We start from the raw sequence: 17,043 nt of genomic DNA, 5'->3' as shown, positions 1-17,043 counted from the left end.
TTTATTTTGGGAACAATTTTTTGTTTTTACAGGTCGATAGATTGTTGGAGATATTTTAAAGGGAAATTGGTTTTGCTTACGGGTTAGATTGTAACGATTTGGGCCCAAATCTTTTTTTTTTTCAGCAATCTTGTTTTCGATTTGTTTTGAGAGGATAAACATGAATTTGTTTAAGTACATTTTTTTTAATGATTTTTTTTAGTTGTTGAAGTATGTGATTTAAAAATGTAGCCTACTGAAGTAAAATGTTTCACTTGTTTTAACACCGAAGCAAAGTAGGGAGTGATTTGAAATGTTTGTTTAACAATTTTTTTTTAATAGTAATCAATTTTGGTTGTGTTTTTAAAGATACTATGGGAAATCAAATTTGATTCGGGAGATAATTTTGTTTTGTTAGTTAAGAGATAAATCGCATGACTCCCCGAAAATAACTGTATTGGGAAATAATAGTGTCCTTTAGTGAATTTAATAGTCTCACAAAATTTTGAAGACAAGACGGATTATGTATTACAAAAATATGTTATTGAGATATATTTTGGTTTTTAGATTTTTAAGTATCAGGGACTTCAGTGGGAGACATATTGTTTACAGTATTTTATTTTTGATTCAGACTTAAATTGCAAAGTACCAGATATGAGAGACAACTGTTAAACTATTCCTTGTTTCGAATGCTTTAAAAAGGTCATACTTGAAGAGTTAAAAGTAAACCAATCAGAAATTATATATAATGTTTTGTTATTTAATCGTATAGGCCTATGATTTGTTAAGGTAACACATTCCAAACACTTCTCTTAGTTTCAATAATTTTTGTTTTAATGTTGGTTGTTTTGTTTTGTTCTTAATGTGAGTTTAAGAATTTCTTTAAAAGTCTAGGGTTTTTTTTATAAATTATATGTTGTATTTGTGAGTTATATGTTTGTCTAGGCTTCCTATTTACCCATCCCCACTGACCAACTGTAGACAAGGCTACAAGAACTTCATGATTTGCCGTGTTATCTTCAACATTGTGATCGGAGGAAGAGACTTTGTCAAATTCAATAAAAACTGGGGAAACGCAGCTGGGGGCAAGGGCTTTTAAGAAGAGGAGAACTTCAGGCTGCAGTACACTCAATCAATGGCAAAGGCAGTCCAACATCATCGTCAACCAAAGTCGATCATCATCAATGCTGTCAAGGAACGCTGGATGGACTACAGACTATAGACACCGAAGTGGGAGACATCGCAGAAGACATGGCTGTGGTCAAACATCTGAAGACCAACGACTGTTCGAGGAGGCTTTATCGACGCAACTGCTGAGGTAGTCAGCAAACAGTTGGTCAGTTCTTCCCCTTATTTTAATTTAAACCTTATTTATTTATTTATTTATTTATTTATTTATTTTATTTTAAACCTTATTTTAATTTTGTTTAGGTTCAATTTTTAAAGATTTTTATCAGTTTTTGTTATTAATTTTTTTTTCTCTCTGAGTAGATGTATCTATGTAGTTGAGACGCTGGGGACATCGTCTGGAGGAAATGGGGGGATGTAATAGGAGGGTCAAATATTGTAAAGAGGAAGTGTTTGGCAATGTTGTGTGAGTAGGCTGGTAGTGTTGTTAAACAATAACTTGTTGTGCTGACCTACTGAAGGCTGTTGCTTTAAGTAGGCCAGTGCACTTGATCAAGGGGTCAGTTTTGGTGTGTAGTGTTTGTGTGGTGCACCGGAGGACAGGGTCCTGCTGGGGGAGCTGGAGCCCAAGGCCCTTGGCCTTGGGTCCAGGTAAGACAATGTAAACGGTTTTCAAAATTGGGGTTTAGAGTCTTTTCCAAATTGGGGTTTAAGCTACTAACTTATTTATACAGTTCCAGTCTACTCTACCTTATTGTTTGATTTTAATTTTTGTGTTCTTTGTGTTGTTTTGAGTAATTAATAAAGTTGGGTTTTGTAAGCGAGTGCTGAGTTTCATTCCTGAGCTACGTCACCCAAAGTAACAGTACGTATTCCAAGAGGAATACGACCGTTACACAATGACAAAAGAATCTTAATTTGTTTTGTACTATGAGACAATCCCAAGTCATAGGAGGCCACTGACAAAGATCTTAATATTATCTTCATGTATATAAAGTATACTTTATAGTATAAAATTTGAATCTATGGCTTTTATTTCATCATGCTATGAAAATTCATGTTCCATTCCATTAAAGTGAATTGACAAGAAAAATATCTCTCCTGGATACGACTATCGACTAAAACATCCACGTGTAAGCATTTTGAAGCAAAAACACTGTAAAGAAATTAAACTCAAATTCCAGAAAAAAATTATGAAATTCAAGTTTATTGAAAAGTTTAATTTTATATCAACAAGCTTAAATCCAAAGTCTTTCCCAGTACGAGTGTGGAGCGTTTATTATATAAAAAATTAATGTCAGGCTCTGAAACCAGACTGAAAATCTATTACAATTAGTAACAAAATCGCAGAATTAAAATTTAGCTGAGTGATACAAAGTGATTTAGGAAGACGAACTCGACTCCACTTACATCCACTTCCACTTTGAACTTGTTGAGGTCGGTTGACCAAAGTTTGACGTCACGAGTGAGAGTCTCAATGGTACCCTCCAGTTGAGATGTTCGGTTGCGCAATTGGCGCACTCGCTTCTCCAGGTCGGTGACAGCCTGTTCCATGCGGCCCATCTCTGAGGGGGACATGTCTACTGTCATGGCAACAGACTGTCCCATCCTGCCTCGGGCTGGGGCTCCTCCACCACCAGACATTGTACCTGCGAGAATAACAATTTTATTTCGGTTTTTTTAAATGCATTAAACGGCTTAATAGGTCCTCAACATATTTTAGTTTGGGTTGCAATTAATGTAAAGTAGATTGCCAAGAAGTTCGGAAAAGATTTAAATTTTACTTAGTGCTTTAAACAAAATGTTGTGTCTTCTTTGATGAAGGATATTTTTGTGTTTCATGGAGCACTTGATTTGTCCTCAGTGATAGTTTTTTTTTTTTTTAACTCGATGAATAAAGTATGTAAGGGTGACTATATTATTTTAACGTAGATATATAAATATCTATTTACCATGGAGCTCGATGAGTTCGCCCTTCAGAGTTACGACTCGATGTCGTTGACGTCCGTAGGCGATGCGAGTCGCCTGGTCGAGGTCGTTGGCGACCAATGTGTCTCTGATAGCGTAGTAGAAAGCCGGGCGGATACGGTCATCAGCCACTTTGATCAGGTCGAACAGCCTTAGCGCACCATCTGGCCTGTAATTTAATAAGACGTTAAATTCTACTATTGACTTTACGATACTGAAATGGACATCCCATCTCTATAGGCTCTAGCCAATTTTTCATTGAAAAAAATATAGTTGAATGAGTCCTACATAGCCTCTTACAAAGGTTGACGATACAAAGCTGAAGAATGCAGAATATGGCAAAAGAATTGGAAGGAAGATAAGCGTGCTTGCCTTTGCAGATGATATAGTATAGTACTGCTTGCAGAGACCAGAGGAGTACTCCAGGAAATGTTTGAAATCCTTAAAAGAGAAACAAGAGCAGTGAGCCTGAAAATAAATTACAACAAAGAACAAAACAAAGCTTCATTTTTGATGTTAGCCTCCGGATTACGTTGAATATATAAATTGGTTTAAATACCTGCTTCTAGAAATCCAATAGTCGCAATTTCTGTCACGCATATAGTTTCTACTTCATTCAGAAGTCATCCTCAGGCGTCAGTGGATGTCAAAATAATCACTTCATCAGAAGGTCGTCGATTCACACATGGTACATTCACACGCAAACACGCACACGAACACGAACATAGTCACATAAAATACCCCCGCCGTAGCAAACCTGCAGACTAAGCGAATTTCCATTTGACTGATTTGATTTACACTGAAATGTCTACTTAAAAATATAACATTTATTCCCGATTTAAATAGAATTAGTTTAACAAGTACTTAGGTTTGCTGCATCAGGGAGGTAAAACTGTTTTTTTTTTATGTTAATAGTTAGTAAGAAATAAAAACATTTTTCTAATTTGATCAAAATATGTTCATAAACAAGCAAACTACAACAGTTTACTTATTCTCCATAAGAATAACATGGGAATTTTAAATTTACAATTTTTTGGAATTTTCTCCGTAACCATTAGGCGCATAATAACGCTTCAATAATATACTAAATTATTTGTTTTTTTAAGCTCTACAAAATGGTTTGGAAAGAAATTGCTAAATTTTATGTTTTTTGGGTCAAAAATGCGAAAAACCTATTTTTACCCCATAAAACCCCCCGTAAACCCCCGTTTCCATGGTCCGATCATGCTGGATCGCGAACTCGTTCGAATAAACGTAGGTTTACACGTTTGTACCGAATTTCATCAAAATCGGATCATTTTTGCTTGAGTTATCGTGCTAACGGACACATATATATATATATATATATAAATATATAAATATATATATACTAGCTGACCCGGCGAACTTCGTATCGCCTAAGTTATAGGTTTCCCCTAAGACGGACCGATGGAAAGAAAGTACCGTTACGTTTAATTTTCAAGATGATCTCGTTCGCATCGCTCAATCACGTCCTGGTTGAAGTTCGTTCGCTACGCTCACTCACCTTTGGGTTGGAGCTCGTTCGCTACGCTCACTCACCTTTAGGTTGGAGCTCGTTCGCTGCGCTCACTTGCCTTCAGGTTAGCTCGTTCGCCACGCTAACTCGCCTCCAGGTTGAAGTTCGTTCGCTACGCTCACTCACCTTTTGGTTGCAAATTAGCTGTTGTCATAAATGTAAAAGAAATAATAGTGCTGCACCCTGTTGGTAATCCTTGTAACTTTAATGCTATTGAACATCATAGAACAGAACCAACTTGTTTAATTGAAACAGCTGTTAAGATTCATTAATTCCATTTCTCATAAGGTTAACATGGGAAACTCCAGAGCCACTGGGGCGGAGCCCTTTTAAGAATTTCGAAACGGGAAATAGTTTACGTCCGATTCGCATACCTACAGAATTTACACACCAAATTTCATAACGATCGGTGAAGTCGTTCCGGAGGAGTTTGCAGACAAACACTGTGACACGAGAATTTTATATATTAGATATATATGAATTTGAACGGATGGTGTTTTTGGCCTCTAGGGACCTCGAAACGAAAAAAAAAATCGGTCCCGCGTCCAGGTCTTACCATGAGTACTACGGTAATAGCTTATTCCCTATATGGGAAATTCGCTAAAAGGTACATTTACAACGATAATAATACTAATTACTGGTAACTTGGGGATGATGCGTCACAGCCGGGTGAATGTAGCGTCTAGACTGCCGGTCTACGTGTTCGGTCGGCGCTGTGACGTCACTCCCTTTGTTCTTGTTATCAGTCAGCTGTCCCCATTCATTCCCGACTCTCTCTCAAGTACCTTGATTGACGTGTCATAAATAATTTGACTGGAAAGATAGTTTGTCATTTAAAATATTTTGTTTGTCAAATTTTACTGCTCTGTATAGGCCTATTTCAAATTCTTCCAGTATATTTTTGTTGAAATGGCTTTTTTATGTGACTATGTTCTAGTTCGTGTGCGTGTGCGTGTGAATGTACCATGTATGAATCAACGACCTTCTGATGAAGTGATTATTTTGACATCCACTGGACGCCTGAGAATGACTTCTGTATGAAGTCGAAACTAGTTGCGTGACAGGAATTGCGACTATTGGTTTACTAGAAGCAGGTATTTAAACCAATTTATAAAAACAAAGCTTGTCAGATTTGGAAGGGGAACAGAGAACAAAGAGAACATAACAAAAATAGAACAACATTATGAACAAGTTGAGTCTATTAAATATTTAGGAGTTATTGTCAGCTCACAAAGTGAGGAACACATAGAAATAAAGAACAGAATAAACCTAGCCAGTAGAAGTATGTATGCTCTAAACAAATTATTATTGTCAAGATTATTGTCTCATCACACTAAACTAAAAATCTACAAAACTATCATAAGAACTGCCCTTTATGGAGCTGGACTAATTACTAATTACTAAACTAATTACTTTTGAAAATTAAGTTCTGCGCAAAATCTTTGGCCGTACTAAAGAAGGAGACGTATGGAGAATTAAACATAATAAGGAACTAAGAGACCTGTTCAAGGAGCCAGATATAATTGCAGAGGCTAAAAGCAGGAGGCTTCGCTGGACGGGCCACATCATTAGAAGAGAGGAAACTAGCACATCATATAAAATATGTAAAAGTGATCCACTGGGGAGAAGACCTTGAGGGAAACGAAGAAACGCTGGATGGATGAAGTAAAGAAAGATATGGCAAGGATGGAAGTCAATGAAGATACGGACGGAAGTCAAGAAGGTGAGGCCAAGTACCACTTAGGGTACAAATGGCCATGGGAGTAAGAGTAAGAGTCCCACATTGATTTTGCTAGTCTAAAATTCAATTTCTTCCATAGTTTGTTACTGTGATAATTTATGAGAAATAAAAGGTAATTTGTCTTTTCAGTTTAGCTTAATAAAAAGTTGGCATATTCTAAATATGTCATTCACAACAGAACACACTATCAGTGGCACATTTTTATTCCCAAACTGGTCGTAACTTTATGGGTATGATATGTCTGACACTCAAACGCTGACACTTAAATCACGTTCCAACACAAATAACTTATCACCTACAAGTACTTGAATCATTATTCATAGTTTGAACACCTGAATAGTGTAGTTGCTGTAGTGGTGACTAGTTTCAGTTTATGACTGAATCATCTTAGAGCCTACAGGAGTAAAAATAGATCACTTAATTTAAATGTTATCAATAAAGTTCAATGAAAACCAATACTGCTGAACCGTAAAAAGTTATGAATCAAAACTAGTAGCTATCTACACCAACCAAGTATTACTTTATGTAGGTATTTAAACTATTTTAAAGCATAAAACAGTAATGCAAGAGGGTGTACAACTTTTTTGAAATTTTGAATTATTGACCTCTTACAATAATACTGGCACTGAAACTAAACGTACGTGTTGAACGGGCGACTGTAGGTGTTCCGGAGGTACTCCTGTTTCTCCAGCGCTATGAACGTCCCGCGGCCGACGTTGTGACGTTTGAGTGCAGCTACGCAAGCCTCACCGGTCGCCACCGTGTCTACTACGATGAAGTCCAGCGCGCCACACGCGGTGGAGATGGCGATGTCATATTTGTCATCAATAGCACCCAGATCTCCCTATAGGAGAGAAAATATTGCAATGTTTTCAGATCCACTTCTTACAGAAAGTATAATGGTAATGCTTTGTTTGAAATTAATTTTTGGTCATGTTAGGTTTAGCCTAGGTTATTTGAGGAATTATTATAGACACTAATGATGGTCAAAACCAGAAATTTCAAATCTGAAAACCAAAACTTACAAAATCGAATCCTGAATCTCAAAACCCAAACGCATTATATCATTGAAATAATAAAGTTACTCACCAGCCTACCAAATATGCCGGGGATGGCGCCCTCCCGCTTTTGAGTGAGCAGAAAATCGAGCACGCGGTTGCGGCTCCGGTTGGCGTTCATGGCAACCCGGCGCTCCTCCAGAGTAGTCCTGCGCCGGTCCCATTCTTGTGAAGCAATGGCCTCCTGTTCCCTTACCTGCGCCAGCTCGGCCTGCGCTTGACTCAGATCCTCCCGAGCCTTAGGCAGCTTCACCTCCAGCTCGGCCACAGCGCTAGGGTTCGGAATGAAATAAGTTACAACATATAGATACTTTTGTTTTGCATTTATAGTCCATTGAAAAATGACATATAAATCCAGAATCTAAACTCACTTGGAATCAACCTCTCAGATTTAGAGACAAGCACTATAACCACTTAGCCACCCATACAATTAAGCAGGAGGCTCTTAAAGGGGGAAAAGGAGAATAGCTAACTCTGTTCTCAGACTAATACATTAGGCCTTACATCTATGGCTTATTTAATCAATGGTACACTTACGCTTTTCTGTCTTTCAGTTTGTCCACTACTTTATCCAACGTTGCTTTGAACTGTTCTAGTTTACTCTTTTCTTTTTGTTCGTTGCTCAGGTAAATCTTCATCTCTGACTCCGCCAAATCATGCTGCAACATTGAATTTGAGATGAAATTGTTAAATAGTAAAGTCGTTTGTTATAGAGTAAAGTCGTTTGGTATCTTAAGGCCAGGTTTTATGGAGGATAAGATGAACAGCAGACCTTATTGACAAAAATAGTTAAAAAATGTATTAACAAATAAAACATACAACAACTAGCTTCATCCTTAATTTTAGTCTTTGATCGTGTTGTAGGCTGTTCTAACTTTAGTAAGAATTGGGACATAACTCTCACATATGTCACAATTTAATTAAATTTTTAAAAATATATCCCTTTTTTAGAATAGCCTCAGGTGTTCACTAAGCAAGACATGATATGTTTTGGTTAAGGGCCTTTTGTCACATCAAGGGATCAGAGATCAGAAATAGTGTTTTGAAGAGGAAAAATTTATATTTGACTGTGTATGCAAGGAAGAGGACATTGTCCGATTAATAAAGGCTCAAAATCAGATTGTTTGGAGAGTAAAGAGATTGCAGGGACACAGGGAGTCAAAGAATACAGAGTGGACACATGGCCAAGTATATAACCCACAAGACATGGCAGGCTGATATTATAGAGGACTTTCATAGGATAGGAAGGAGAAACTGGAGAGAGGAAGCAAGAAAGAGAAGCTGATGGCACCAATTTATTCAACAGATCGAAACCCATGGAGGGTTGACGCTCCACTGAAGTTTGTCGACTCGTACCTTAGAGCGAGCCTGGTCCACGGTCTGCTTCAGCCCACTCAGCTCCGCCTGTAGTTTATCCTTCTGGTCCTGCAGCTCTCTCGTCTCCTCCTGTAGTGAAGCCAATACTCGGCTCACTTCCTCCTGTTCCTTGGTTCTCTGACTGTTGCACTTCTCCAGGACCTTCTTCAAATCTTCTATCTCCTTCTGGTTCTTCTCCGGTATTGCTTCTGCCGCTGTCAACTGCAGACAAAACGGCAAAGATTATTTCTGTGAAAAACTAACTAGTTAATCATCTTAGTGCTACAGCATGAACATCAACAATGTAGTTATTGGCTATAATGCGAGCGTCGCTGAGAGTGACCCTTTGCATTTAATAAAGTATGCAACAATACCCAGGTTATTGGCAGGTGTTTTTGATAAATCATTTAATTTTATGTGAATAACTATGTGAATCAGGTCTATCAAAACTAAAATGAATGAGTAAACAATTTTAAAAATTGATCAACACCACACTGTTTCAATATATTTTTGGGCCTGGTTTTCTTAATTCCATGCATTTAAAAAAAGTTCACAGTTACATGACATAACCTAATAAACAGATTAAAGAAATCTTCAATAATTTTGAATTTGAGTGGCATTGGTTTGTTCAGGTAGATCAGCTGAAGAGAATTTCTTCCAATCATATGGTGTCTTTGAACATTACCTTTTCCTCTTCGGTTTTCAGCTGGTCCTTGACTTTCTTACGCTTGTTGTTGACTTGCTTCAGCTCTTCAGCAAATGCTGCATTTTGTGTGTTCATCTGGTTGTACCTTGTATTGTTCTTTTCTTTTTCACTCAATATTCCATCGTATTCTCTAAACAATGAGAAAGCCATTTTGATTTGTGATATAATCGTTTGACGTAAGATCTTTCTGAGATTCCATCAACAAGACTAAATGTGAATCAAAGTGAAACGAATTGTGTTGTGTTGAAGCCTCACAAAAGCATCTTATAGACATCTACAAATTTTGAAATAGTTAATTATTAATATGAAATAAAATTATACTTTTTCATTGAATAATGTTGATTTAATGTCATTAATGTTGATAGAGTGATTGAATGGATTTTTACATAAAATCCTTTCCAATAAATTTACTAGCTGAATGGTTCTACTTATTTTAGTTTAAAACATTTAATTAGTACAGTAGACTCCCTGTTATCCGGACTCCTCGGGACCGAGGCCAGTCCAGATAACGGGTTTTCCGGTTAAACCGACATCCCCAATAAATTGTTAAAACGGACCTTATAAATGCATACTGTATTTATATTTGACTTAAATTTGGGAGAGCAATGTATTTAGACACATGATTACTGGTCTCAAATCTTTCCCATGAGAACAGTAGTTTCCATACCGCCCACTTCCTGCCGATCTAATCTGGTTAAACCGAGGTGCTGATAAAAATTCTCCGGTTAAAGAGATGTAATTTACGCCCAGTGTAGTCTGGTTAAACCGATGTCCGGTTAAAAGGTGTCCAGATAAGAGGGGGTCTACCGTAAGTAAAAATGATGAGGAGAAAGTTATTTAAGTTAGTGATTCAGTTATGTTTAGTTAAATACTATACAAAAAGACAACAAAATTATACTCTTAGGTTTCTAAACTAGGGAATTAGTCTTACAATAAGTATTCTCATTTTAAATTAGTATCCTAACTCACTTTTCTTTCTTCTTGATTTCTTTCTGCAATTCTTCTTGTTTACTTCCCAATTCTTTCATTTTAGCTTTTAACTCACTCATGCCATCTTCTTTTTCTTTCTTCTCTTTTTCATTCTTTTCTACTTCCATTCTATACCCATATCTGAAAAGATGACTATCTTTAGTACAGGTCATAGATGTTGGATTGTAAACAAATGTTACATCAATTTTATTTAAGGTAAAATAAGTAATTTCTTGTCCTTTATAGACATGCTCTTTTATAGTGATGCCACTATTGATTATATGAAATTGTGAAATTGATAAGGGTAATCGCTAAGGCCGGGTGCAAGTACAGTACAACTAAGGGGCAACAAATCAAGTCTTCGCGTCCAGTCGATAGTCACCAACCCATGTGGATAATGCTATTGTAATTCCAGAAAAATTACGAAATGCATGGAAAAAAAGTGCTTTCGCATAATCTCTGAGGAAAATCCATCAAATTATCTACAAAATTTTTTGTAAAATTAAAATATAGCCTATCAGTTAATTATTAACACAATAATATATCGATGTGTTCAAAAATTAAACTCTGAGATTTCTATTAAAAAGAGAGGTGATATAGGGTCCTAAAAAATTATTGTTTTTTTATCCCATATTTTTGGATGAACAGGACTGATAGAAGAATATTATGTCGCTGCGATTGCGGTAGATGATCTTGATTTTGCAATCCAGGAAAATTCTGCAATCAATATTGAATCTAAAGTGTTTAAATCAGTGATAAATGCTTTAAGTAGTGATATGTCAGTACCTCCTTTAAAATCAGGCATAACTATTGACAATCTCTAGCAGTGTTGTGTTTCATTCAGAAAAATGAACACAAATTCTTAGTATTTAGCAGACAAAACGACAATTCGACTCACTGTTGAGACTGGAAGAGTTCGTTTCTGAGCCGCATGAGCTCGTTGGTAGTCTCAAGGAACTCGATGGCTTCTGTCATCGGACCCTCCAGAGCGTCTCGTTCCTTCTCTACGAGCTTTACTCTGTTGAGCTTCTCAACCCTTTCACCATTGAGTACCTCAACTTCCGCAGCCAGCTTCTCTATGGGAGTCTATGAACATATACATACCAGTAAATTTGCTTTAAAATATAAACATATAATTTTTTTGAGCTTAAAAAATAAATAATTTAGTAAGTTCGAGTAAAAGAACAAAAGAATTTGACAACAGCACAAAACATAGAGAGCTCAATTGAACGAAATTCTTTCCAATCCTAAAACTGGCAACAACTGAAACATAGGAGTTAAATTATTATTTCACTGCAGTAAGTTTATTCTATACTGAAAACTAAAACCATTGACTATAAATCCTTAAAAGACAACGCATCTAGTACTAAAAAGCGTACCCAGCAAAATATCCTAGCGGAGATTAGCAGAACTAGTTCAGTACCTCTATGCGGTGTCGTTCCTAGCGGCAATGGCTGGAAACTCGTGTTGTAAGTGCTGCGCGCGCACGCGTGCATCCCCGCTCCGCTGCCGACACTCCAGCCAGGTCGCGGTCCTCTTTGATCTCCCTACCGTCCGACTCACCAGCGCCGCCGCATGGTTCGCCTCGCATAGGCCCTGCGCGGTGATCGATCCCTTCACAATATTCTCTATGCAAACGCGTTGTCGTTTTTATATATTATATTATATTACTTATATATAAATTAATGTATTTATTATATGCATTATTATTTATTTATATTATTTACTATTATTGTATATTTATTATTATTATCACGTACACAGATTTATGCTATATTCGAACCATTGTAAAAATAGATCCAACTGCCATTACTGCTATAAATATGGCCGTTACAAATTCTGGTAGATTGGTCATGTGTACAGCAACAAAAAGCTGTAATAAACATTGAGAACTGTCAAAGTAGGATTGTTTTCAGTTATGTTTATGTTCTAATAAGAAATATGTGATATTGTGCATGTAGAAATTGGTGTAGAAATGTGTGGGGTAGAAATTGGGTTTTCCCATTTTGTCCCAAAAAACATATGATTTAGCCATTTGTTTCCAAACCATTTTGTAGAGCTTAAAAATCCAAATAATTTAGTATATTGAAGTGTTATTATGCATCTAATGGTTACGGAGAAATAGTTATTTGTGCAACTAGTGAGCAAAGGGAGCAATTGACTCACTCGAGAGAAATACTTAGGCCTACTCATGAGCCGTAGGCGAGTGAGGAATGGTTTCCCGAGGAGCAGTGAGGCAATTGCACTTTGCACTCGAGTTGTACATTATATTTTTCCTACAGTTACCATAAAACAAATACATTGGTAAAGATAGTGACTTATTTTAACACAAAATTGAACTTTTAATATAACATTTAATGATACAACAGTACAACAGCTTACCAGCTGATTTACAGCCAGTGCTGCCAACGTATTTCACGCTCATACGACCTTGTCTGCATGTTACGCGCTCACTTATTTCGTGCCTTCACGTTGCAAATCTGGAGTGAGACAAAGTAATTAGAGTGAGACAATGTTAACATTGTCTCACTGATGAGCGAATTGGCCACTTTACTTTCTCAAATCAGTGAGAGAACATTGTTAGGTAACTGTAGGAAAAAATTTTAACTAAGAATTCCCATGTTATTCATATGGAGAACAATTAAACTGTTGTAGTTAGCTTGTTTATGAACATTAATTACATTTATAAAATACATACACCTACATTTCTTACTTAACTGCAGTATTTAAACTTTACAATAAACAAACTTTTTTACCCTCCCTGTTGCAGCAGACCTAAGTTATCGTTAAACTAATTATATTTGAATAGGTAATAAATATGTGATATTTGTAAGGTGACATTTTAGTGTAAATCCAATCAGTCAATTGGAAATTCGTTTAGTCTGCAGGTTTGCTGCTTTGGGGGTGTTTCTATGGTTTAAACGCAAAGAACTAGTAACTGCAATACGCATTTGATACGTATACGCCTATCCCGTACGAAGGACCTTTGCAATACCTCTATATATTTTAATATCTTTATATATTTTAACAGCGCAGTGACTAAAAAGGTGCGTTTTATAATATATATGTAGTTTGGGCGTTGACTGTATATAGTTAACAAGTTAACGGTATGGGCTACGTCGGCCTCTGCCAACAGATAGTGGGGGTTGGGTTGGGGGAAGCTAGACCAAGGACACTTTGCCCGCCCCGCAGTGCCACTGTGAGCGCAATCCAGTACTCCAGTACCTAGTTCTTTAGTTCTTTGTTCTTTACATCACTTCGGTTTGTTTGCTGAGTTGAGACTGTCGAAAGTTAGTTGATTGTTGCTTTGTTCGTTTATGGTTAGCTGCAGAAGTGAGTGGCACTTGTCCGCCAGGTGAAATTTTCTTTGTAAGAGACAGTGCATTATATTTTTGAAATAATAATAATAATAATTTTGAAAAATTATTACATTCGATTTTTACTTGATTTTTAGCAGCAAACGTCTTGATTATGTCAGAAAATGGAACATTTGTCGCTCTTACATATTTAGCACAAATTGTGAACTACTTTATGATTAACACTCGACGCGTTATTTTGAATAAATAGTCATACCAGACGACAACCAATTGTTGTGTTCTGTAAGGGCTGATTTGTTTTATGGTTACTAACAACCAGCGTCACTTTGTGACTACAAAATCCGTGATATAGCCTATTTGAAATAATTTACGGATTTCTATTGCAAATCTTAAAAAAAGAAAAAAGCTAACGTAAGTTCTTATTTATAAAAATAAGATTGCAATATTTTACTTGAATTCACTACAACATCACCAACTCTAACGATTTTCGTATGGATGTAAACGAATTTGTAGCATTTTTATCTGTTGTTATTAGGGGTCTGCGGGTCAGACTTTTTTGGTTCGGGTCGGGTCGGGTCGGGCCAATAATTTTGGTCCTCGGGTTTCGGGCCAAAATCGGGTCGGGCCAAAAATTATTAATTACCGGATTTTTTTTCTTTTTTTAACTCCTATCTGTTTTTATAATATTACTTGAAAATAACATATGGAAAAAGATTGTATTTATGTATATTATTTCATGTTCATAACTTGTTTACAGCTTAGGAGTTGCCTCAACTACAAGAAAGAAGAAAATAATTTTTTTTATCAAGCCATTCTTTCCCATTTTCATAACTGTTGAAATATCTAAACGGCTATATTACAACAAGTTTGTAATGGAACTTAATATAAATGGATCATAAACAAATCAATTAACCTTATCACAAGTTTAGGGCCTGTGGCTTCAAGACTGCAAGCAAGAAGAAAATAAAAATTCTATGTTTCCACCATGCAATATGAATCATTCATTCCCTGCCTCCTAACCTCCTCTCACACTTACAATAGCATTATTAGTTACATCATCATAAATAAAGAATTATCTATTATTGGCATTAGTATGCCTACAGCTTTACATAGGAATTATTTTTTATAGGGCCTAAAATAGTAATAGACTAAGCAACATGACAAGTGGAGAACTCATTGAAGAAAAGATATTGTGTAAACTAATTTATTATACAACTCTAAAACAATAAATAACACACATACATTGTTTATGGTATAGTTATAGTAAAGACTGTAAAAATTGCATATCATGTCATACACAGTTATAGATACACAGTTATAGGCACAGTTATAGGTATTGCAAGAGATTAAAATCCTAAAACAACTGATTTTAGCTAATAAATGAAAAGAATTAAAAATCCATAAACTCAAGTCAAACAATATCACAATTATTAGGTACCCGAAAAGGAACTCTTAATATATAGAAAATTATATTAAATCAAGAGAAAAGAAAGTTAAATGCTAATTTGGCAACATAAGCAGACAGCAGAGACATTATAGTGCCCTAATTAGCAACACAACTCAATGTTTTTATACTGTAAGTCAATGTTTTTGAAACTGTAGGGTCTTTTTCTCGGAAGGAAGGGTAGTAGAATGTAAACAAAAAACCATGAATCACTCTCACAGCCGGGCCCGGGGACACTCAAGGTTACAGACCCTCCCCCTCCCCTCCCCTCCCCTCTTACACAACCCGAGCCAGGCCCGGGGACACTCAAGGTCATAGACCCTCCCCCTCCCCCGCCCCTATTACGCCACCCGGTTGTTCCAATTGCTGACAAAATACAAGTAACAAAACAAGGAAGTAGAGACAAAAAGATATATTTTCTTTATTCAAAAATATAAAACTGTTACAGATAATTTCCAAAGAAATTAATTCATGGTAGTTTGTGTCTTGTAAATATTGTATTGGATCTTAGAAATATGTTTTTTGAAACTCAATCCAACTTAAGAAAAAAATAATTTTACTGATGAAAACTTTCATAAAATTATTAAATATTTAGGCCTAACCTCTTTGTAGACTTGTTGATACTTGATACTTAAAAAAAAAAAATAAATGGTGACCATAAAATGCCGAACCAGACGATCAGAAGTGTTGTTTTGTTTTGTTACTGAATGACAAAAAGGACAATAGGAAAATAAAAGAACAAGATACAGATCTGTACACTATATCAGATATTTCTTTTGTTTATAATTTATTATGTAAATAAAATACTAAAATATAATTTAAACTAGGTATGGAATAAACAATAAATAATTAAACTGGTACCTCTGGATAAATAGTCTTTCTTTTGACTTCGTTTTCTTTGCACTGTTGCGTCACGGCTTTTGTTTTGTCTGTCAGTAGACGACTGGCTCTGGCTAGTGACAGTAAGGCAATAATTGCTCTGTTGTGTCTTTGTTCTTAAACGTGAGCAAACTTAATATTTAATTCTAATTTTAACATTTTAATTCCTCTGTAATAATGTATATAAGAGTGTTTCTTTGAAAATTATTTATTATAACTTTAAAAATAGCCTAATAATTATTTTTTTTTGGCCCGACCCGATCTTGGCCCGAACAAATCTCTGACCCGACCCGGTGTCTCGGGCCTTCCGCTGGCCCGACCCGACCCGAAAAAATCGGGGACCCGCAGACCCCTAGTTGTTATGTAAACAAATTAAAATCTATATAAATAGAATTACAGTTTTGTCTGTACATTGCTTAGAATCATGCAGTTTTTGGTTTTTTTACGTTTCATAGCCTAAGAAAGCCGAAACGAGTCTTATCTAAATTTCTATCTGTATGTCTGTTTGTCCATTCTGTGACTCCGTCTGTAACGCCAAAATGTCATTTTACCGGCCTGTGTGTGTAGGTATGACAAATTTAATTAAACCATAGGAATTGGGTAGGTAACAATGCTCGGTTGCGGTCATAATATAATCGCATCGTTGGGGTCCGATGCAGTATCAGTGGAACTGGAAGTGTGGTGAGAGGACAGAGAGTGAAGAGTTAAATTAAAAGGGACTGTGTGGTGTACGTGTAGGTACGTGCGCGTGTGCGCTGTAGCGATCCGGCAGCACGGCGTACTCTGTCTAGTGTCTGTCTGTACTGCGACTGCGAGTAGTGCGAGTGCGCCGAGTGCGGGCCGGGCCGCCGGGCGCCGGGCGGGGTGCGCTGCCAGCACTCTCTGGCAGAGAAGGAATAAAACAATTGACGCACGCGCTGTCTTTCGGAGGTGCAGACCAACTAACTGAACCCACGGACCT

The 17,043-nt window shown here is 36.6% G+C and overlaps 1 protein-coding gene across 2 annotated transcripts in view; it reads right to left on the bottom strand.

Annotated features, from left to right (window-relative positions):
• LOC128991678 (structural maintenance of chromosomes protein 4) overlaps positions 1-17,043 on the bottom strand; it is a 36,240-nt gene that overhangs the window by 11,602 nt on the left and 7,595 nt on the right. For both annotated transcript variants that reach the window (XM_054414772.1, XM_054414773.1), the window contains exons 6-14: positions 11,341-11,528; positions 10,443-10,583; positions 9,453-9,603; positions 8,768-8,989; positions 7,949-8,070; positions 7,443-7,683; positions 6,995-7,197; positions 3,060-3,244; positions 2,518-2,756 (exon numbers count right to left, since the gene is read on the bottom strand). In XM_054414772.1, coding sequence (XP_054270747.1) covers positions 2,518-2,756; positions 3,060-3,244; positions 6,995-7,197; positions 7,443-7,683; positions 7,949-8,070; positions 8,768-8,989; positions 9,453-9,603; positions 10,443-10,583; positions 11,341-11,528 — 1,692 coding nt within the window. The remainder of the gene's footprint in view (positions 1-2,517; positions 2,757-3,059; positions 3,245-6,994; positions 7,198-7,442; positions 7,684-7,948; positions 8,071-8,767; positions 8,990-9,452; positions 9,604-10,442; positions 10,584-11,340; positions 11,529-17,043) is intronic.

Source organism: Macrosteles quadrilineatus, unplaced genomic scaffold (genome assembly GCF_028750875.1).
Source record: "Macrosteles quadrilineatus isolate MER2022 unplaced genomic scaffold, UCM_ALF_1.0 Scaffold_4__1_contigs__length_99947679, whole genome shotgun sequence".
NCBI lineage: Eukaryota > Metazoa > Arthropoda > Insecta > Hemiptera > Cicadellidae > Macrosteles > Macrosteles quadrilineatus.
The sequence above is the reverse complement of the archived record's forward strand: the minus strand, read 5'-3'. Positions and strand labels throughout refer to the sequence as shown.